General features: G+C 30.7%; 3 protein-coding genes across 16 annotated transcripts; all 3 read right to left on the minus strand.

Annotated features, from left to right (window-relative positions):
• Positions 1–62: 62 nt before the first annotated feature.
• On the minus strand, positions 63–1,392 carry LOC114076934 (CBL-interacting serine/threonine-protein kinase 8-like). The gene is made up of 2 exons (XM_027916674.1): positions 963–1,392; positions 63–206 (listed from the first exon to the last, which is right to left on the minus strand). The coding sequence occupies exons 1-2, from the start codon at positions 1,119–1,121 to the stop codon at positions 78–80; spliced, it is 288 nt and encodes a 95-aa protein (XP_027772475.1). The 5' UTR covers positions 1,122–1,392; the 3' UTR covers positions 63–77.
• A 7,977-nt stretch (positions 1,393–9,369) lies between these two features.
• LOC107018173 lies at positions 9,370–11,138 on the minus strand. 2 transcript variants are annotated; one of them, XM_015218581.2, is made up of 2 exons: positions 9,770–11,138; positions 9,370–9,711 (listed from the first exon to the last, which is right to left on the minus strand). In XM_015218581.2, the coding sequence occupies exons 1-2, from the start codon at positions 10,993–10,995 to the stop codon at positions 9,534–9,536; spliced, it is 1,404 nt and encodes a 467-aa protein (XP_015074067.1). In that variant the 5' UTR covers positions 10,996–11,138; the 3' UTR covers positions 9,370–9,533. The 2 variants fall into 2 exon arrangements, with proteins under 2 accessions (XP_015074067.1, XP_015074068.1); XM_015218582.2 differs by having other exon boundaries at positions 9,370–9,690; positions 9,749–11,138.
• Positions 11,139–14,857: 3,719 nt separating this feature from the next.
• Positions 14,858–22,773, minus strand: LOC107018241 (phosphoglycerate mutase-like protein 1). Of its 13 annotated transcripts, none has more exons than XR_003577915.1 (14): positions 22,624–22,766; positions 21,226–21,284; positions 20,387–20,448; positions 20,129–20,236; positions 19,803–19,882; positions 18,743–18,905; positions 17,231–17,305; positions 17,019–17,107; positions 16,418–16,537; positions 15,771–15,815; positions 15,575–15,700; positions 15,421–15,463; positions 15,051–15,103; positions 14,858–14,966 (listed from the first exon to the last, which is right to left on the minus strand). XR_003577915.1 is itself a non-coding variant. In XM_015218665.2 (12 exons), exons 2-11 carry the CDS (start codon positions 21,275–21,277, stop codon positions 15,592–15,594), a joined length of 903 nt encoding a protein of 300 aa, XP_015074151.1. In that variant the 5' UTR covers positions 21,278–21,284; positions 22,624–22,766; the 3' UTR covers positions 14,931–15,377; positions 15,575–15,591. The 13 variants fall into 13 exon arrangements, 8 of the variants coding, with proteins under 8 accessions (XP_015074151.1, XP_027772316.1, XP_015074152.1 ...); XR_001456604.2 differs by lacking the exon at positions 15,421–15,463 and adding an exon at positions 15,224–15,377 and having other exon boundaries at positions 14,873–14,966; XR_001456605.2 differs by having other exon boundaries at positions 14,900–15,103.
• Positions 22,774–23,299: the final 526 nt, after the last annotated feature.

Here is a 23,299-nt window from a genome sequence, read left to right on the forward strand (position 1 = left end):
TTGCTATAACCTGACAGCAAAATTTCTTTATATCAGCAATGCACATCAGCAAAAAAAATCTCCGCAACACCAGTAACCTAGAAGTGAAACAGGAAACAAATTTCAGAAAACTGAAAGTCATTGGCACTTATTTTGGCACATGCCTCATGTAATCGAACTACATATGGATGTCTAACAAGCTTCATTATGGATATCTCCTGCTTTATCTGCAAGATGAAAATGCAGAAAACTCCTATTAGAGAACCAAAAAAAAACAAATTATATCCAAACAGAAACATTGTCTCCACACCATATGCTTGAGAACTAATACCACAAACACAAGTTTACACATTTTGAATCTCTACACAGAAAGAAATGACTTAGGATTTGACATTCAAAAAGAACTCTTGAAATGCTGAACTGTGATCAAATCTACTAAAGTAAGACTATTAGCTAGCAGCATTTTGCACACATTGTAAAAATGATCAATAAACTAACATGAATCTGTTCATCAAAGTTCAGATATCATTCAATTTTCAGTGTCCTTTCAAATGCTCTGCAGCCTCACAAATTGCCGAAAATCCCGCATTCATGATGCCTTGGTCAATCAACTAACATTCTAAACAACAAGTAGAACCCACTCTATGCTGTTGCTAGACAATTAACTAAAATTTCAGATAAGTTCACAAATTGATCTAAAAATGTGAAAATGAAATCAAGTGTTGCCTCTGTCTCAAACATCCCCTTAATCAAATCTACAGAGTCAACTTATCACATTTTTATTAATAGAAAAAGCTTATTCCATAAATTACTACAACAAATCAAATAGAGCATTTACGAAACATGATTTTTAACTAATTAGGAATAATAATTACTCTAAAATCTTAAGCTTCATCCATGGATTATCCAGTTGCAATGATTCTTTTTTCTCATTCTTCAAATACCCAATTCAGAAAAAAAAAAGGGAAAAAACAAACACCCACCTGGTCAACCATCTTGTGCTTGATGATAGTGCTTCGATCGAGGACTTTCATGGCGACACTTTCACCTGTCTCAGTATTCTGAGCAAATTTAACCTTAGCAAATGTTCCTTCTCCAATTGTCCTTCCAACTTCATACTTACCAACTTTCCTTACCACCATTTTTGCTTCTTTTTCTTCAACAACAACACGAATCAACACCCTTTTTCTTCTTCTTCAAGTTCCTGTTACCTCAACCCATTTTATTTGCTATTTCAAGAAAAAATATAGGGCTTGATGAACAAGATTTTGGCTTTTCTCCAATCTGTACTATTTTTAAACTAATAAAGCAAAAGGGGATGGGAATTGTTGAGAGGAAAAGGAATATGAACTGTGAAGGAGTTGAAAATGAAAAAGGAAGCTATAAGAATGGGGAAAAGTGATTTGGGGATTTTGAAAAAAACATGAAAGTGCGTATGTGGGCTTTATTTTGTCCGGCGTTTCAAAAGTCAATTTGATTAATTTTTAAAGTTAAATTATATTATATTAATTTGATATTTTAAATAAAAAATTTAGATATCTTAAAAATTATATAAAAAGTACTATAAATTGATATTTTTTACATATCAATATAACAAAAAAATTATATCTTATAATGTTGATAAAAAATTTTGTAATTTGACTCTAAAAATAAAAATCATGACAATTAAAAATGAACGAAGGAATAGTAAATTATTGCTTTTATTTCGATCTATTTACCGTCTTAAAAACAATTTTTTAGTTGATTAATAAAACTTAAACACATTCAAATCTTGTAATATAATTGAAATATACTCTTACATATTTAGGGATATTTTCAAAACTTTTCTCGATTTGTTATTAAGAGTTTCATATTCATTCGAGAGTTTGAGAACACTTGTTATATCATGTGGTAGATCAAGAACGTATCTAAATTTAGTTAATTCATTATATGAATGTTTTCAAGACTGTTAATGAATTGATATGGATCAAGAAAATTAAAAAATGAGTTTTTAGAATTAAAAAATTTTAAATTAAAATCGTGTTTGTATCTTATATTTAATAGTTGATATTTTGTAACTAAAAATCTTAAAAAATTTTAAAATTAAAAATATTTGATGATGAATTTTCAAAAATTATAATCACTAGCTATGATTTTAGAATTTTGGTTTGGTAAAGTAGGAATGACAAGTCGAAAGAAGTTGTTGAAAAGCAAATATATCGTTAGTGGAGAATGCACCACTTGAAAATGATCTCTCTTTTTTTCTTAATTATGCTTAATACACAATTTATCCCTAAATTAATTTCTAATCGCATATTACTTCTAAACTAAATAGGACATTTTTACACATCATCAAATTATGGTTCAATTTATTTGTTTAATTACTTTTTTTTTAGTTTGTTTAAAAAGATGGTTCTTTCTTAATTTGGTATTCCAAAATCATTATTTCAATATATCAAATGATATGTTGAAAATAATATGATTAAAGATATTTCAATATATTATATATATTTTTATAAGTATTTTATTCTTTTTTGATTAGATATTTTAGAGTGAGTTTTAAAAATAAAATTGCTTTTGTTTTAATAAGATACATTTAAATTAAAATATTTTTTTAATATACAAAAATCAAATCTTAAAATGAATATCGAAATTCAAATAAAAACTTAAAAATAACTTTCTTATTTTAAATTTTGTAAAAACCTAAGAAGAGAAGACATTATGTTTGGTGTAGAACGGCGGTGGTTTAAGAAAATGGCGATCATTGCCAAGTTGTTTTACAAATGGTTTACATCTATTGAATGAATTCCTTTAATTAATGCATTGGGAAAAAATGGTGTCTATTAAAAATAAAATAGATCATGACATTTAGTTAAATTAAAATCGAATAAGTAATTGCTATAATTTAGAGATGTAATTTGAAGTGACTAAAGACTAGCTCATATAAAAATATTTTGTAATTGGGCAACCTACGGGACCTTTTCTAAAGAGAAACCATCTTATAGTTTGACGCTCTTATAATAACTCTCTTGAAGATCAACAATCAATCTCGAGTCTTGCACCAACTTGGCTCTAATTAGCTTCAAGCATAAATCAGAGCTTAGGCACGTGCTACTGGGTCTCCTTTTCATCGAAGCGATGATTCAATTGATTTATCATATACAATGAAAAATTATTATAAAAAATAAAAGACGTCATAAAATTTCAAAAGTCATTCTAGTGTAACCTCATTATCTTTTTTTCTTAGAATCTCAATGAAAGAAGACTCTCGACCTTCTTCTTATCTCAATTTTCCTTTTCCTATTAGCTCTTGATATTTTTATCCAAAAAAATAAATTTAATCAACTTTAATTCTCTATTTCTTATTTTTAAAATAACTATTTTTTCGATAAATAATAAAAACATGAAAGAAAATTTACTTTAATGATTGGCAGCACAATATTGGATAGTGAGCTGAATAATTTAAAAGGCACAAATTTTTCTTGTCGTTGAAGGAAACTTCTTATTAATTAGAGGAACAAGTGTTCTTTGTCTTTTATTTTTTCAAACAAAAAAACATGTGTGTGGAACGTTTCTTTATAATATATGGAAATTAAAATGATATGGACTATGGAGCTAATTGTTATTTTTACTTTTATTTTTGTCGAGTCAAAAACTTCATTATATTATTTTCATAATTCATTTTAAATATATCTAAAATATTAGTTCATGATTCATAAACTCACTTTATAATGTTGAGTTTCCGGAAATCCTAAGTAATAGGGAAATAAAGAACTTTTTGCTACGTACTAGCATATTTTGTATTCGAAAAATATAAAAATATTGATATTTTAAAAAGAAATCATCAAATTTTATCATATTTATATACTAAGATATCAATATCAATATCTTTTTTTATAAGATTTACACCATATTTAATAAATATGATAATATATGAAATCTTAATGAGATGAGGAGTGATAGTTGACTCAAGCATTTGGTTCTTGTTTTAACATTTTATTTACTTTTCAAACAAATTTTTACCAAAACATCTAGCGACCTTTTATTAATAATAAAATAAAAATTTTAATATAAATAAGTTACAAGTAAAAGGAACTAATATTATCCGGTATAATCAATAATTGAAACCATCACCATTTAGTGGATTTTATTAAGACTATATATAATTGGATGTGGATAAGATTGGACTGTTTTATTTTTTCTTATATATATATATATATATTATGGTAGTGCTTCTATTGTATATAAATAAAAATTTAAAACTGTAAAGTGGTTGCAACTATCAGACAACACTAATCTTCAAAGCTTGAATAGTTTAATATAATATAATTTTGGAAAAGTTGAGATCTGATGTTTCCAATAGGTCAATTAATAATATGTTGGTAATAATTAGATAACTATTGATAAGATAATTCATCTAAGTTTCAAAATATAAAGAAATTAAAAGATAAAGAAGTTAAAAGAAAATTCAATCTAATATATATATACATAAATTATGTTATTTTTTTTCTTAAATAGGATTCAAATAAATTCTTTGTCCGTGTTATTACTAGAGTGAAAGGATCTCTGAATTTAGAGACAAAATTAAGATTTTAATTTTATGAGTTCTGAATTTTATAATGATAATAACCTTGTTCTAAGTTTAATATTTAAAAATATTTTATAAATTTATTAAAGAAATAAACTAAGCTTTAAGGATTAAGGATCTTTGAAACCATGAAACATGGGATATTGTTAATTGTAACACCAATAATCCAGGAAAAATGCAATGTTTCAGCATGTTCATGAATAAAAAAATAATATGTACGATAAATAATTAAATCTATGAAATATTAAAAAAATCATAGTGCATAAAACAATATTATTAAGCCTTGATAAGGTTGACAATACGTTACTGCATCACCAAACTATATTATATTGTTGATTTTCTTCACATAAACGTAACATCCACAAAAATACACCACAATTATGTTGCCATTGCCACAAAATAGTAATACTACTAAATGTTAAAGAATGTTAAGTCAAGTTGTCAACTAATTTATGCACTTTATTTTTTTTAATAATCATGGTGTTTGTATCAGTATCAGCTTGCACATATCTTCACTAATTTAATATGTTTGTTACCTTGTTACCTTTTATATATCAATAATGAGTTTTAGTCAGGTATTAATCTGTAAACGGATATTAAAAGAGATGAGAAGAAATCATTTATGTGTTCTTGTATGGACTCTTTATGCACTATTAATAACTAACTTCTGCACTTAATTAATGCCACTTGTCCCATTGATTAATAGTTTATCAATGGGGTCAAATTTATTAATTTTGTGGTCCTACCAATATTATTTGTAGGAAAATAATATTGGTAGGACAATTTTCAAAAGAATAGATGATTTTAATCACATTTCAATGTTTTCAATCAGGGTTAAATTTTAAATTTCATGATTAATAATAATATATTTAGTATAATTTTAAAAAAGAAAAATATGTCGCATTTTTATTTATAAGAATATACCGCCCTAGGAATTTAATTGTTCACATTAGCTGGATTTAGGGCCCATTAAGCAATAGTACAAGAAGACTGAATATAACAGGCCCAATTAATTCAATAAGCCCAATGAAGTTTCTAAAACTGAAATCTTTCTTCATCATTCTCCCAAATTTCACTTATTCCGACTAGAGCCGTCAACAAGTGGTAGCCCACTTCATTCAAGCTAATTCATATAGGCTTCGTTTTTTATTATATAACAATTATAATTGTATAGGATGAAAATATATATTTTTGCATGTATATATACAATTTTCTCTCGTTTTGTATAAACAGAAACGCAATTTATACATTTCGTTTCTGTTTGAATAGGTAAGAGAGGCGAGGGTGACAAGCGAGATTAGGAAGAGTGGCGAGCGAAATCTGTGAGAGGGGAGAGAGGGGAACAAAAATATATGTATCTATACAATTTTCTCTCGCTTTATACAAAATAGAAACATATTTTATATACTTGTATTTGTATAAAAGTGAGAGGAAGCGAGCGAGAGTTTAAGGGAGAGAGGTGACTGACAAACAGTTTACTATGGAACACAATTAAATAAAAAAGATAATTATAATAATTAATTTAATTTATTAGTTTGCCACTATATATAATTTTTTTCCCTTTTTTTTTTTTCCTGTCACGAAATTAAAGAACAATTTGCAGTAGTTCTCATACACTTTTTGTACTTTATGTTATAAGAAAAAAGATGAACAAAAAACTAAAAAGATCAATTTAAAATTTTGAAGCAAGAAAAGATAATTCAAATTAATATTATATCATGTTAGAGAAATCATTTTCATCATGATAGAGAAAGAGACATATTACACATGTCAAGTTTTCACGTCGCCACCATATTAATGATTTCATTATTATTTGTTATCGCTTTCCATGAGTGTTATAATTAAGACGGATTAAAATAGATTTTACTGAATTGATAATCAATAATTATTTATTTAGATGAATTTAGAATAAATCAAAGTTGATTATGTTAGTATCTGAATGGATTATTAACTCATTCGATCTTACAAAAATCTCTTCAAAAACTTAAAACAAATTAAATAAAAATATAATTTTATGAACTAATTTTATCGACATATACAATGATTGAGGTAGGATGGCAATTGAAGAATTGAAGCGTCGGTTGGGTGAGAAAAGGAAAGAAGAGTTTGACATCTTTATCTATTCACAAACGAGTACCCTTTTGGCTGGGGTATTATAAAAGACACATGTTGTTTCTTTATTTTATCTATTTTTTTATATTTATATTAAAACTCGATTCATATAATATAAAAATTTATTAAAAATGTCACTCTATTTATGAGAGTTCATTAATTAATATATCAATTAAAATCGAATAAGTAAAAATGGATGGAACAAATTTTTTCTCTCTTATTGGAGTAGATATCTTTCCAAACAATTATTCAGTGAAAACTATTATTTTAATCAGTGAACTCTACCTAGCTGTAGGATTAGTTGAATTTGACTTTATACAATTTAGAATAATTGTCAAATTCTTCTTGTGGTATCCTTTATAAAATGTATTTTTCCACTTTTAATAACAGAATGTCAACTTTTCAAAGGTAAGAAAAAATTTGATCAGCGAAGTCCTGACCAACAAAATACTTTCTTCGTCGATTGTTGTTTGTCATAATTTTTATTTTTAGAGTCAGAATTTTAATTAATATTTTTAACATATATTTTTATTATATTAATATATAAAAAATTGTAATTGGTAATATTTTTCATATTATTTTTAAATATTTAATTTTTTATCTAAAAAATCGAATTAATATAATCTAATTTAACTTTAAAAATTAATTAAACCTTTTAGAAAACATAACATGACAAATAAAAATAAACACAATATATGCTTACATATGTCCTACATTTGCCATATTTATTGTAAACCTCAATCATATACTTTCTCTTGTTGAAGAAAAATGGTGTTATTTTAGTCCAATCATATGAAAGTGATCAGAGGCAGACCCACATGGTGTCCGTCGGGTGCTCGAGCATCCATTAATTTCGTTACGGAATATATATATTTATGTAGAAATTAAAATTGATTGGTATTTGTATAAAATTAACATAGAGCACTCAATAAATAAACGATTTAGTTGGCTCAATGGTTTCTGGATGGGTATTTAAGACTCTTTTAGTGTTGTTGTACCAAGGTTCGACTCTCATTGTTAACACATATTTTTTATAAATCGCACAAATTAAACAATGGTGTATGCTATATATCATCATGATTTATTTATTTTTTGATCTTGCATAGATATTTATATCTATATTGGAGCACGACTATTTATAGGATCTCATTTGAAGGGAAGCACTCTGTCTTAATAATTTTGGAATATGATTATTTTGAATTTTCGCTGTATAGAGCCTCATTTGAAAGGAAACGCTCTATACTAATGATTTTGGAGTATGACTCTTATGAATTTTCGCACCATATAGAGTCTCAATTAAAAGTAAACACTCTGTATTAATGATTTGGAGCTTGACTGTTCTAAATTTGCATCGTATAGAGCCTCACTCGAAAGGAAGTACTCTCAATTAATAATTTTGGAGTTTGATTATTCTGAATTTACACCATATTAGGCCTCATTCGAAAGGAATCACTTTCTAATAATTATTTTGAAACTCGATTATTTTAAAGGAAACATTCTCTTCTAATGATTTTGAAGCTCGACTATTTTAAATTTATATTGTATAAGACTTTATTTGAAAAAAGATACTCTTCGCTAATAATTTTTCCAATACTCAAAAATCAAACTTGAAACTTTTGATTAAAAAGAAAAATAACGTTATTCACTGCACCATATTCGTGGATGGTATCATCATGAATTTTGGTGTTGGTTAGTCAACAATAGTGGCCTTCTTTCCTATTCTTAGCTAGCAAATGGAGTACTACAATGCTAAATGATTCCATTACTAATACTGAAAGTACCTATTTTTATTGCTTCAACATGAAGCTGTCTCTTTAATTAGGCATCAATTATGCTGACCTTTTTTTTGTTTAGAATCACAAGTGGCTCTTCAAAACTCATTCCACGTTCAATTGCCAATTCACCTAAAACAAGATGTTGCCATTGGAAAATGGTGACTCAATTTCAAAAATTAGTTCAAAATTTAAGTTGATTATTAGTCAAAATCATCTTATCTTTTTTTGAATAACATTCTCAAATAGATATTTGTTAGTACCTTTTTATTTCTTTCCTTTGGTATAGAAAAGAAGAAAAAATAAGAAAAACATACGATAGTTACTAAGTAATTGATTAATTACTTTTTTTCAAAAATAAAGCTTTTGAAAAATAATACTCCATATTTGATGCTTCTTTGAAAAATTTTATAGAATCAACCAAGATTGGAAGTGCTTTATATCTACGCCTTACTTGTTTGATCTTTTTCTTTTCTAGGAATACTAACTAGTGTTCGGTCACCTCAAAATTAATATATGTTGCGTAACGTTAATATCTTATTTATGATAATATTTATTAGAAAATAATAATAATTCAATTTAAAATCATGATGGTTAATATCTTTATTTATAATAATATTTATTAGAAAATAATAATAATTCAATTTAAAATCATGATTTAACATGGCGTTTAATCATGAATTAGTTAAAGAAATAAAGTTACTCCTTCCATGTAAGTTAACTTTAATCATGATAACAATTAGTAGTTTAAAATTTAAAGTTTTGAATTTTGTAATTTTTAAAGATTGAGGAATTGTATTAAAACATTCATTTTACTATTGACGATTAAATTATAAATTTCAAAATTTAATTTATCTGATCTAAAATTCATGATCAAGTATTAGCTAAATGTTTACATAGATTGTGTGTCACATTAGAAGTGTTTAATTTCTTAAAACATAGTTTAGATATGTGTTTGATCAAACATTAATTTCTAATAATCTTTCACTTACATATCCCAATCCCAAGAAAACATTACATGAAACATTTCTAAAATCACATAATCCTGTTTCCACTTAATTAAAAATTAAACTTAAAAGCATTAAAGAAATTAAGGATAAACATCAAGGTTTGCCAATAATTCTACCATCTGGATTCAACGCGCCACCACTCTGTCTCCCATCAACCACCGCTGGATGCTGCATTTGCTGTTGCATAACACCCGCCGGTGCAGTATAATACACCTGTCTCCCTACACTGTCATACCCAACTTGTGTATATGTAGGCTCCGGCGGCGCGTGTNTGTCTCCCTACACTGTCATACCCAACTTGTGTATATGTTGGCTCCGGCGGCGCGTGTGGCCGCACCATCCCCATATTTTCCGACGTGTAAACTCCTCCCATCTTCGGCTGTTGAATTGTTGGTTGTGGAGGAACTCCGCCGTACACCGGCTGTTCCCGGTAAACCTCCGGCATCACGCGCTGCATGCCGTAATAAGCCTGACCACCAATTTGGCTAGTTACCGGTCGCATCGCCGGAGTTTGATAAACTCCGGTGGGTGTTTGAACTATATATACAGGCTGTTCAGTTTGCACTGCTGATGCAGGGTATGGTCCAGTAGTCATATGACGTTCCGGCCAGAAACTAGCCGGATTCGTCACCGGCACCGCCGTCTGTTGCGGCGGTGGAGCTTTTTGCTGATAGTTCTCTCTGGGATAAACTCTCGGAATAGATTCCTCAATCTTCCTGTTATACATAGCTTGTTCTTGATTAGAAATATGCTGCTGCAGCCTCTGCATTTCATGAATCTGTCTCTGATAATCCGCCGGCGAGATTACATTCTCTCCGATGATATGCCGGTCTTCCGATCCAGCATCGGAACCAGTAAATTCCTTAACAAAAACCTCCGGCACCGGCGGTGGAGGAGTTGGGTCTTGTACCTTCACCGGTGGAGGTTGTTGTTGTTGTTGAACTTGCCCTTTATCCAACCCAAACAGAAAATCAGGATTATTCGCCGGCGCCGGTGCCGACGAAACAGCCGTCGGCGAATTCACATCCAAATTCTGCAACTGAACAGAATTCAAAGCATCAACAAACCACTGACTCTCAGTTTTCGAGTCAGTAGAACCAAAAGTACTCGTCGCGGGAGTACTCAACGGGAATAAAAACAACCGGAGCCTCGCCGGTTTAGCAGTACCCCTGTAAAGCCGATCATATTCAAGCATCATATGCTCTAAATCTTCATCATTCGTTACTGAAATCAAAGCATCAAGGTCTTCACCAGGTAACTGATACTTAAAGCAAACATCACAATCAGAAAGCGACGAAAGCTTAGCAACAAGATTCGAAAATCTTATATTCCGATCAACAGAGAGAATCTTCGTTTCACCGGAGACATAAGCTAGCTGATTATCATGGGGTCTAGGGAGTATTTTTCCGCCATAACTACACATGAATTTCACTTTATAATTTGAATTTGAAGAAGGTGGTTGATCATCCCATGAAGCGTTTTCGCAGTCGATTTCGCGGGAACGTGGGGATGAATTAACAGAATCTGGGTATGAAGAGTAAGAAAAATTCTCCATGGATTGATTATTTATGAAAATTTGAGGTTTTTTATTGGCAGTATTACAAAGAAATTGAAGAATTTAGAGAAGCCATGGGAAGTAGAAGAAACAGAGTATTAAAGGTAGAAAAACAGGGCAGAGAAAACAAGAGCGGCTGGATTTTATTTAACTGAGTTGAAGAGTTCAGGTGGGTCCACGTGGTATCAGTATTTGTTGGAAAAAAAAAAGTAACTGTGGTTTCGTGTTATTGATATCTCCGAGTTATAATTTTTTTAAAAAATAATTTAAATTAAAATATGGTAAAAAATTTAATATGTTAATAAATAAATTCGTTATATATACAGAGTGGAGGGAGATTTTATGGACAAACACACTTGAATAGTATGACATGGATTTTTCGATTTGAAATAAGATTTTAAAGAAGTCAATTTGATTATACCAAAAAAATGAATATGTTACCAAAAGAAGCTATTATATATGTCATATATATAAAGATTTTATGAACAAACGCGTCTAGAAGTATTTTGTAATTAAATATTTGGTTTAGTCTGAAAAGTTTATATTTTTAATAATTTAAATATAAAACTCAATTAAGTGAAATAATTTAAAATATGTTTTCGATCATTATGGAATTTATTTTGTACTTCTTTCAAAAAAATATTTATAAGCTAACAAGTTGACACAAAGCAAAACTAAATAAATTTTATAGGAAAGTAAAAAAAGATTTCTGGCCAAACATGCCATTAATAATTCAATCGATTAGCTACATAATCATTTGCTTTGTTAGCAAGGATCATCAAAACCCTAGTCTCCAATTATTATACACTATCTTCTTATGTTTTCAATTTGTTTTTTTCTTAATCATAAAATCAGGAATATTTTGATATATTCTTCACATCATTTTTTAAAAAAATAATAACTTTTAAAGTTTTATATCGAATCAAATTCAGATAAATCAAATGAAATAGTAAAAATGATAAATTTTAAGAAATGGTACTATTAGATCTAACTTGAGCATATCTCGATTTTAAAAATATTTTGTAATTGAATTTCTGTTATTACAATCACAAGTTGTTATTATTCCATCTAGACAAAGAGTGGTATTAACCTAATATATTTCTTTTTAGCCTAATATATGCATTATTAGATTAGATTCCTTTTGTTTTCAAAGTTATCTACTTTAATAACCGTTATGCTACACTAAGAATCATTAAAGAAAAATATCACCAAAATTACTAATTTTTCAAAGTTGGTCTGAGATACACTATATTTGTAACGTTATTAATAAGACAATATTTTTGGAGTTTTCGAAAATTTTAATTAACTAAAAAGAATTAAATAGTAATTAATCTATGGTGGATTTTAGTAGGGTCATAAAGAAAACTAAAATAAGACAAATTGGAGCAAAACGGGTGTGTGAAGTATGGTGATGCAGCAGCAAATATAAGGGACACTTGTCTTTTAATCTCTGGATATAATTTTATTATTTTCTTATTGATTAGATTATATACAAAGATATGCAATAATCGGTACTCCCTCCGTTGAAAAAAGGATGTCTTTATTTCATTTTTAGTTTGTTTCAAAAAGAATGATCTTTTTCATTTTTTACAATATTTTAACTTTAAATTTCTACGTGGCATGTTTAAGACCACAAGATTAAAGGACATTTTGATACATTTAACATAATTTTAATTTAGAACCACAAGATTAAAAAGTGTTCTTTCTTTTCTTATAATCCGTTCCAAGTCAAATTATGTCATTTTTTTAAACTGGAGGGAATAATAATTAATACTATAGAAAATAGAGGTAATTAGATACCAATAACTAATTTCTTGTAGTTTTACAGGTGAGTCTTAAGGAAATAAGATATGTAATATTTAATTTTTATTGAAATAAAGAAATTATATTAAATTAATATTAAATAATTTTTATATTTTATTTTAAATTTAAAATCGATAATACGAGCAAGTTCGATTAGAGTTACATAATTCGGAAAATTAGGTAATGGAAGATACTGATGTGCCATATTGGATACACTATTGCATTTTTCGCTTTCATGGTGGGGGCCTCATTGTGACTTATCAAAATGTTTCAATTGTGAGACTAATTATGAAGATGTTTCTACCTTTGTTTTTTTTAAAAAAAATATTTTTAGGACTAATTGATTTATGTTAATATTTTATTATAATATTATAATTCTTAGTCAAAGCAAATAGTCGATAGAAACACGCTACTATCATAGTTAGAAATTATAGCAAAATCATCAGAATGGATTAACTTATTACAAGTAGTTAGTGTCACTAATTTACGCGATAACAAACCCTTTTTATCGTCTTTCGATACTCTTTTGACGTTGTCTGAAGGTTTCTTCTTACTACATATTTTCAAATATTAAAGCAGATTGAAATTGGAAAAGACTCATTCATCAGANAAAAGAGTTTTATGAATTAGTGCCTATAGTTCCAAAACTATAGTCATAAGAACGGGTTCATAAAAATACTTTGTGGAATCGCGATGCAAGCTTCTTGTCAATTTGCTTAAATTAATATTTATTTTGTTCATACGAGAGTGTGATTTCTTAGATGATCAACTACTAATAGTTATTATTTGAAAAAGGGAAAAGGGTCTGATATACTCCTCAACTTTGTCATTTGGAGCTGATATATCCCTCGTTATAAAAGTGGCTCATATATGCCCTTACCGTTATACAAGCGGCTCACATATACCCCTGTCGTTACAAAATGGCTCACATATACCCTTCATTTAACAGAAGTTAAAAAATTAGTTTTAAATTTATATTTATTACTTCTATTTTTTTTATAAAAATTATTTAGGGGTATATATGATTCTTCTATCAAAGTTCAAGGTATATTTTAATTTTTTTCATACATAAATTATTTTTTGACGTCTTTTATTATAATTATTTGAATTTCTTATTCTTATTTTGTTTTTTTCTTTCATTCCTAAGTTTAAAGAATAAAAAATTAAACTATTTTTTTTGTGTGTATTGTAATTTAATTTCGTATTCGAAGAAAAAATTTGGTCATCTACAATAACTTTTACAAGAATATTAGTGAAACATAAATAAATTTGATTATCAAAATAATAATTATAAATTAGTCATTGAAACAAAAACATATCAAAAAAAATATGTTTGACGAGAATTAAATTTACTCATATGGGATTATACTTTTTAGAAAAAAATAAAATAAAAATTTAGATTAAAATTATTATTTTTTTCATTTCCGTTAGAAGAAAAGGGTATATGTGAGCCATTTTTTACAAGTAGAGGTATATATGAGTCACTTTCATAACAAGGGGTATATCAGCTCTAAATGACAAAGTTGAGGGGTATATCAGACCCTTTTCCCTCTGAAAAATTCAATGTTTTTCAACAAAGAAAGTGACTGTCCTCTTTGTGTTGTTTTTATTTAATTTATTTATGCAAGTTAGATGATTTGAATTGATTAGTCTCAAAATGATGTCTTTATCAAAGTCACATGATCGATGAAATAATGCACTTCAATTGGGATGAGTGTATAGTCAGAACTTAATATTATATTTTAAAAAAATATCAAAAGGGATGTCAATTTGATTTATAACCACCTATGATATGCCTGATGCTTTAAGAGTTGGTTAACTAACACAACTAAGAATTGAACCTTGCTTAATTGCGTCCACATCAATCAAGTTCTCACGAACTATTTATTTTTATATTTGCGTGTAATATATGCCTAAAAGATGCATCATATTTGACATCATTAATTAGTTACCTTCGGAATCAACCAGCCCCGAAACTATATGATGAAAACGTACCAATGATATTATTGCTTTCAAAGAAAGGGATTCAAGATATAATAAATTGATTCCACATTTTCAATTAGTCGAATGAAAATATTAATTTGATCTGGAGTACGCAGTCTTACCTTGCAAGTACTAGTACAGTTGAATGAGATTATTTTAAAAGACTGATAAATTCACATTGTTAACTAAAAAACAAGGAAATAGTGTTACATTCTTGCAGTCTGAACTGACTATATTATAAAGATTAAAAATGCAAAGAGTAAACGTACTGGATGAATCACAATGGAGACCTCCACCAGACGGCAACTGGAAACATAACTACCTGAAAGTCCGAAACGCCGGTAGTAATTGATCGTAAAAACATAACTTATAGTGTAGGGGTATGAAACGTGATTTGGAAAATACTACGATAATTGTAAGGCATCGAAGCAGTTGCTTGTACCTTCAGACAACTAAATTTGCCTCGGTATACTTTCTTCATGAATCTGAATAAAATTCGGAGTCAACCACAAAGTGCTCCAAATGAGATGATCAAAAAAAATTTTACTTTGAAAGAATCGTAAAAAAGCAAACCAAACTCGAACATATTTTATTGCCTCTGCTTGNATAATTGTAAGGCATCGAAGCAGTTGCTTGTACCTTCAGACAACTAAATTTGCCTCGGTATACTTTCTTCATGAATCTGAATAAAATTCGGAGTCAACCACAAAGTGCTCCAAATGAGATGATCAAAAAAATTTTTACTTTGAAAGAATCGTAAAAAAGCAAACCAAACTCGAACATATTTTATTGCCTCTGCTTGAAATATCATCAGTTTGGCAATCCATCTGGAGTAGTACATGCAAGGTCACTTGGCGCATCTTCTCCACTTGGAATTTTTCCTGGATAATTAGTTGCTGAAGAATCCGACCCTACCATGCTGCACGGTAGCAAAGTCAGCAGCGATAAAAAAATAGATTCGTTTGATAGCTTGTTTAAGGGACACAAACCTTCTGTCAACAAGAACCATGCTTCGAAGTTCGCAGTTCTGAAATCTGCAAATGATATGAGAACAAAAAAAAGATAAACGTGGTCACTACCTTTCAGTATAGTAATTCATCACAAGGAAAATGCTGAAGCACTGTATCTATAAATGGAGAGGGTCAACTGCACACATAATTTTAACTGTCCGATCAAAAGCTGAAATGACGGTTGAAACTTGAGCTATTATAAGGAAAATCAAAATCCCAGAGGAAATAAACACATCTTTTCACTATTCTATTGATCCAGTTGAAACTCGAGTTATTTCAGAGAAAATAAAACCCCCCAAAGATAACTGCGATAGTCAATAAGACGAAATTGATTAACAACCACATTCTATGACGTGCTACATGTCCTCGCGAGACAGAGGTGTCAATTAGTAGAAAGATGGTCATTTTATATCTGGTGCGTAAGGCAGACCAGAGAGATAAACCTGAACTCCAGTTCAGTTCTTATATGTACTTTGCTATATCTGTCATCTGTAGGGAATAGTAGTTTAGAGTTCCATCAGGCGACTATCATGTATTTGGGTTATTTATGTTATTCAACAGTTGGAGTTAGAATGTGATCAAACCAATTTCCAGCAGATTGGTTCACCATCGAGTTGAGAACTTACCGCTTAGATATCTCACTCTTCACATCTGGATGACAATTACCACCAAATTTAGCGAGTGTATGAGTCAATAATCCACTATGCGTAACAATTGCAATCTCCTTCTCCTTTCGTGTCCACAACCTGTAGGTATCGCAATAAATTAGTTAGGGGTATAATATTATGGCAAACAAGATACTGGAATCTGTTTAAGGAACCTTAATTTAACAGTAACACTTCTTGTATATCAATTTTCCTAAAGACTAATTCGAGAGAAAATTACTGTTATCTTATTCAAGCTCGTCACCTATCAAACTAGATGACATCAAGAATCCAAACAAAGGAATTAACAGAGAAGCAAGCAACCAATAAATCCTAAGTACGCTTGACCAGCATCAATAACTGGTTGCAGAAAACGCTCTCAACGCCAACTGACCTAGGCATGATGTTACGAATGTAAACAGCATTAGTGAAACTACTCACAGGTAGTTGAATTACTGGACATACTCACCCCCTTAATTCATTTTCTTGTTCTTTTAGATTTGTCATAAAACTAAATATGGACACAAACATCTGAAGATCATTAAGATCGATTTTGCATTCTTTCTGATACATCAGCACTTACCACTTAAAGAACTCTATTCCTCTGGAAGCAACGTCTTCAATTTTCTCTCTAACATCAAGCTCCCAGAGAACATCATCATCAGATTCAATCTGGGAAAATAAAGGTGAACCTTGTTCAATGAGAGAACTCTAAGTATGTTGCAGCAGGCAAATCATACCAAAAAACTAAGCTAGCCTAAGTATTTTCCAATTTAATAGAACCAAAGTACTTGCCAAGGAAAAGTCAATTGCAGGAAATAGAGGCTTGTATTCGCTAATGCTTCTTCTCTTATCACACCAGTGAACTCCCTGCATTTCACAACACGTAAAACAAATAAACTTCTTGTATATTAACAATAGAAAAGTGAGTTTCTACAGTTCTTCTATAATAACCTCCCTTCGTCCCAATAATACTGAGGCTTAGCTTTTTTGTCCATCCCCATAAGAGCTGACCTCTTCCTTAAATGGAAAAGATTTCCCCCTTCAACAATTCAAACTAATATAAGAAAATCACTTTGATCATTCTAAACTTTAGTTAACATCTTACGAACAAACTATTACACTTATAATCAAATTTCAAACCGTTAAAAGGCTTCTCCACCTAATAGTATAACATTCTATTTAAAATTCAGCCCAAATGGAACAGAGGTCAAAGACTAAGTGGAACATAAGAGAAACAAGCCACTTAGTTGTTGAAAGTAACTCAAGAGAATAACCATGTCAATCCATGTATATGCAAGAAAGGTCAATGGGGTTCCCTTATTTCGCATCAATTATTAATGGATAAACTTCAGGGAGTTCCTTTTCTGTACTTAGTCATCACAAAACTAAGAGGTAAGCTTGAACATGAGGAAATATGATTAGCATATTAATCTGACTATTAACATCGTTATTGAGTACACAAAATATTCATCAATCTTGTTCTACTTAATCAGGGACTTATGCGTGCTAACAAAGTTCTAGAGTATATACCAAATGAAAAGGATCGCAAACATCAAAATAAACAAAAGAAAAGGAGAAGATAAGTTGTCAACCAATTATACCAAGCTTATCAAGATGCTTTACAAGGACTAATCCCTTGAAAGAAAAGGAAGCACTAAGTCAATACAAGTTTTTAGTAACAGTTAGCAAGACACCAGAGAGGATTCTCACCCCAAGAAATGGCTCAAAGACTTCAAGTTGTTAAAATTATTTCACATAATTGATGTGCATTATTAGAGATGAATCAACACTATGAAAAAACTGCATAAATGTTTACAGAATGCACAACAGAAACATGAGTTTTATCAATTCTTGGTGAAGCCTTTTAAGAGAGAATGCTTTCTAAACAACTTGGTATTTCTAGTCTCTAGACATATCAGATTTTTGTCAAGACCAAAGAACAGCATAAACAAATCATTCTGCATCCCCAGCTCCTCTACCTACCAAAGAAAATTGGTATGCTAAAGAAAGAAAATAGAAGCAAGGGATTTATGTTTTTCCTGTCAATAAATGGTACTCCTGTTTGCAATTTCTAGGCACCAAAAAATAAATCAGGTCTTGACAAAGAGGAAGTACACAAACTTAAATTAACATGACAGAAGGAAAACAATCACATAGGGAGGTAAATTTTAGGAGGAAACACTCGTGAAATAATTAGATTCATTCATCTGCATGAAACAAAAGATAGAGGAAACAAATGTAAAGACAGGAAAAGGATAAAGATGATTGATAGTCTTATGTCAGGTAATTTTAAGATGACATTACCAAGTGTTCACGACAACCCTCCACTGCAATGAAGGGAGGGCAATTTAAACTTGAAATTGCTGGATGGTTACTCTCTCCTGCATCTGTTACCATGAGTGGAGGAACATCTGTTCCATCTGTGGAATCTTCTCCACCAAAAACGCCAACGGCTGTTTGCATACACCTACAATGCAAGACCACCAAAGTTGGAGGTTCCAAAATAAATAATTGCAGCTATCAAATTCAGAATTTATAGAGAAAGCATGATCTAAGTCGTCACACGCATGCAGACCTCTTAAAATAAAAGGACCTGCTACCTTTGACAGTTCTGAGAAACCCCAACTACTCCGTCTCCCCAGAAATGTGATCATTTAAAGCTATAGCTCATGAAGGGAGGATTTCTCCCAGCATCATTTTCTGATGTAATTGAAGGCAAAGAGGGAAGATTTCGTGAGACTCTGCTTGGTAAACGATAAAGATATAGTACGTGGGACTAAGATACAGTACATGGGCCTAACTCAACCCGAAAAGTTAGCTCATGAAAGGAGAACTGCCTAAGTCCATATAAGTAGAACACAAGTCCATTCCCCAACCAATATGGGGGGTCTAACTCACTCTAACACCCCCCCCCCTTCATGCTTAGGTCCAACTGCAACATGGACTGAGAACCCAAATGGGTATGGACCTGACTACCTGGCTCTAATACCATGTAAAAATATGGCACTTGGGCCTAACTCAACCCTAAAAGCAAGCTCATGAAGGAAGGATTGTCCAAGTCCATATAAGTAGACCATCGGTCCATTACCCAACCAATGTGGACTCTAACCCACTCTAATACAGACAAACAACCAAGCTCTGGTCTCACTAAGCTCAAGACATATGATATCATTACGTGAAGATCAACAAAAGAATGATTATTCAAGAAATTCAGCGCTTCTTTAAACATCCATCACCAGAGCCACCTAAAAGCATAAGATTGTGCACATGTTCCACAAAAGGAGATGAAAAGTTTATAATAAATGAGAAGAAAAACAAAGATGTCACAGACAATCGATACCAAGATAGAAAACATAGTGTGTACCTCAATAGAGGAGAAGTTATAACTAGTTCCACCCTCTTAGAAATTCCTGATGTTTGAACATGTTTCCGTAGATTGTCTACCTGAAACATTACCAAATGAGATTTTCGAAACCACAAAATCTAAGTTCTATGATGGCAGAGAAAATGTTAAAAGTGACTGGTATTATCCTTATGCACAAAGATAATCATTTAGATAATTGCAGTCAGACTCTATATGGATAACACTTCTAAGATAAAGATTCATAAGCTAACATGAAAGACAAATACTACTAGACAGCTTCAGTTAGCTATTGGACATAAAGGTTGCCATGTCTAACTACATATCACCTGCTGCCATCCAAGAGGAGTAAGGTGTGCATCGAAAAGGTGTCGAGATAGGTAGGCACTATGGTCCTTTTCTCCTTCCACATTGTGAATCCCCTGAGCATGCCTCACCTACATGTTAGAGTCAATATAGTTCAAAACTCTTATCAGAAAGCAAGTTATGAAACAAAAATCATAACTAAGAAGAATCTAAATGATTCTTTGACTATTTTTACAGCAAATTTGCACACTTAGCTAAGGCAGGAAAGACCAGTGACAAACCAGGTGTATAGTTTTGCAACGGTGTAAAGGATACACACTTTGACCTCCAGAGACGTCCATACCTGCACACACCAAGACCGAGTGATAAGAAACCTACAAAAAGAACAACATCTACATGTTTCAGATAAAAAATATGAAGGACCTAATATCCCGAAAGAAGATTGCAGAAAGGGATGGTATTCCTCTGTGAAGTAACGTCTGTATAAAATAAAAGACAGAGAAACAGGAGACAAAGGGAGAGGATCAACAATTTCCCCAAAAAATGACAAGATTTCAGTGTGATATATGTTATAATGTGAAAGCAAGCATTAACAAAGCATAACCGGTGTTCTGTTAATCCGATGCAAAAGAACAATCATAAGGAACCATAAGCAAACTTAACAAATCTTAAACATGAGACTTAAATAGCAACCACCACTTAGTGAGATGAAAGAGAAATGGCTGTAGCAACTTAACTTTTATCTGCACTATTTTGCCAATTTGAAACAACAGTAACATAAAGAAGATTTTCTTTTTGAATTGTTTTCTATGAGGAGAACAGATTGTCAAGCCTGGTTCCTGGAACCAATCATAAACAACTTATGCCATGAAATTCATTTGCAACATGTGAGTATAAAGTAGTCATGTCGCAAGTGGCGGATACAATTTTGTACTTTTACTCATTCAAGTAGCTAAGGCGTATGAGCCATTAACAGACTTGTTCTAGATCATTAATACATTTATGTACGGCAATGGAAGTGTCCAACTATTCTTGCATGGGATCGTTTCATCGGCCAAAATTAATAGCAAGCAGTAGTATTTTATCAAAATACAATGAATTCGACTTTTTCTGTGCTCACCTGAAGGCCTATAAGTTGCTTTTACACTGCACGGAATATGACGAAACTGCATTTAGTCTCTACAAGACAAAGAAGTTACTAGTTGGGGCAAGTTGAAGTAATCATGGACCAGGGTATCAATTCAAACCGTAGAGAAGTCAAGGTAAACATGTAATACTCATGAATCAACAGAAGCCACTGAAACTGTATTAACGAAGGGACCGATTCTAAGGATTAATACATAAGTTACAAGCAAGAAATAATAATGAAGAAATGACTGAGCCTTCCAAATGAGAAAGAAGAGAAGTAGTCAGCCAAACTAGTCAGGATACTCCATTTAAACACTCGAACTAAGTCATATTCCAATTTGAACTCCGCAACTCCTAATAAAGGAGGAATTCCAATTAGACACTTTCGATTCAAATTTTGAAAAAAAATTATTGCGTGTTCTCATCCAGCTATTAGATAATTAAGTCAACCATATAAAATATGTCATCTCATGTAATTATACCCATCAACTTTATCTAGAAATGCCTGAAATTTCACGGCTTATTAAAGGGAATATGTATAATTAATGGAAATGACATATTTATGTGGCTAACTTAACTAAGTACTAGACAAATGAGAATCAAAATTTAAACTAAAAGTGTCTTAGTTGAAACGAGTTGGAAGTTTTCAACTAAAACATGATTTAGATCGAGTGTCTAAATGAAATATTCTGATAAGTTTAAGTAGTTGGTTATGTATTATGCCTAAGTTTAATTGGCATGAACTTTTCTATCATGACACTACAAGCCCAAAAAAAAAAAAAAAAAGCTGAATTGTGTGATCTCAAAAAGTGCAGATATAGATAACATAGACATGTCAAACTGGAACCAGGACAGCTTTTCTATCAAACAGTGAAAAGGCAAAAAGGCTAGATTTTCAATTAAACAAACGCACTTATTTTGAACAATCAAATGATAAATCCATTCCGGAGATACGACTTTTGTTTTCTTTTATAACTTCCTAGATACTGATCTATTCATCCGCTTTTTTGGGACTAAAAAAGTACAAAAAAATTCAAACTGAGAACAACAATTTTAGGCTTTAGCAATTGAGCTACATAAACTACAAATGTGAGTTTATTCAAATAGTTGATAACCAGAATACTGCAGTTCTCAAAACTCGATCTCAAAAAAGACGTTAGCAAACATCGCAAATGCAAACAGAAAACAAATAATCACAGCAACATCGCATTTTATTATGCAATAGTAATAGCCAGAGACGAATTTTTTTTGAAAATTCAAACAAAAAAAAATCTCATCTAACAACATATATGAAAAATTAACAGAAAATAAGAGGTGTATAATTTGCTCCGGTGAGATCAAATCAATAATATAACTGTAAATCAGAGGTAGAAAGAGATGATAAATTTACCGGAGAGACGGTGAAGAGAAACGGAGAACGGAAGAGATGAAAGATGAGGTCACGTGAGAAAAATGGAGTCCAGTTAAATGGGTGTCCGTAAGAAAAATCCGCTTATTTATTGAATTACGTAACTTCGATTGCTGATTGACCCGCTTCTACGGACGGTTTGACGTTTTTATTACCATTTTCTACGCTATGTAATCATATAAACTTAGGCATCGTTCGATAGAATAAAAAATCTCATATTAATATCACTTTATGGAGGGTTTGTAAAATAGGGAAAATTATATATAATAGCAAACTAATAACCTAAATTAAATGGAATAGCTAGGGTTTGATTTAATTGTGCTCCATAGCAGACATTAGCTAAAATTTGCCAGCTTCTCTCTCCCAGAAATCTCGCTCGCCACTCTCCATTTTCGCTCGCCTCTCTCGCTTTATACACAGAAGTGTATAATTATGTTTCTGTTTTGTATAAAGCGAGAGAAAATTGTATATACACATGCAAAAATATATGTCTTCGTGTTAAATTATACAATTTACAAACATTTTACTTCAAATATTGCAGAGAAAAAGGTCAACGAATTATACAATTGCGAATTATACAATTGCAGTGAAATACAATTTTCTCTAGCTTTATACAACAGAAGTGTATATATTGTGTTTCTGTTTTTGTATAAAGCGA

The sequence above is a fragment of the Solanum pennellii genome, chromosome 4, assembly GCF_001406875.1.
Source record: "Solanum pennellii chromosome 4, SPENNV200".
Lineage (NCBI taxonomy): Eukaryota > Viridiplantae > Streptophyta > Magnoliopsida > Solanales > Solanaceae > Solanum > Solanum pennellii.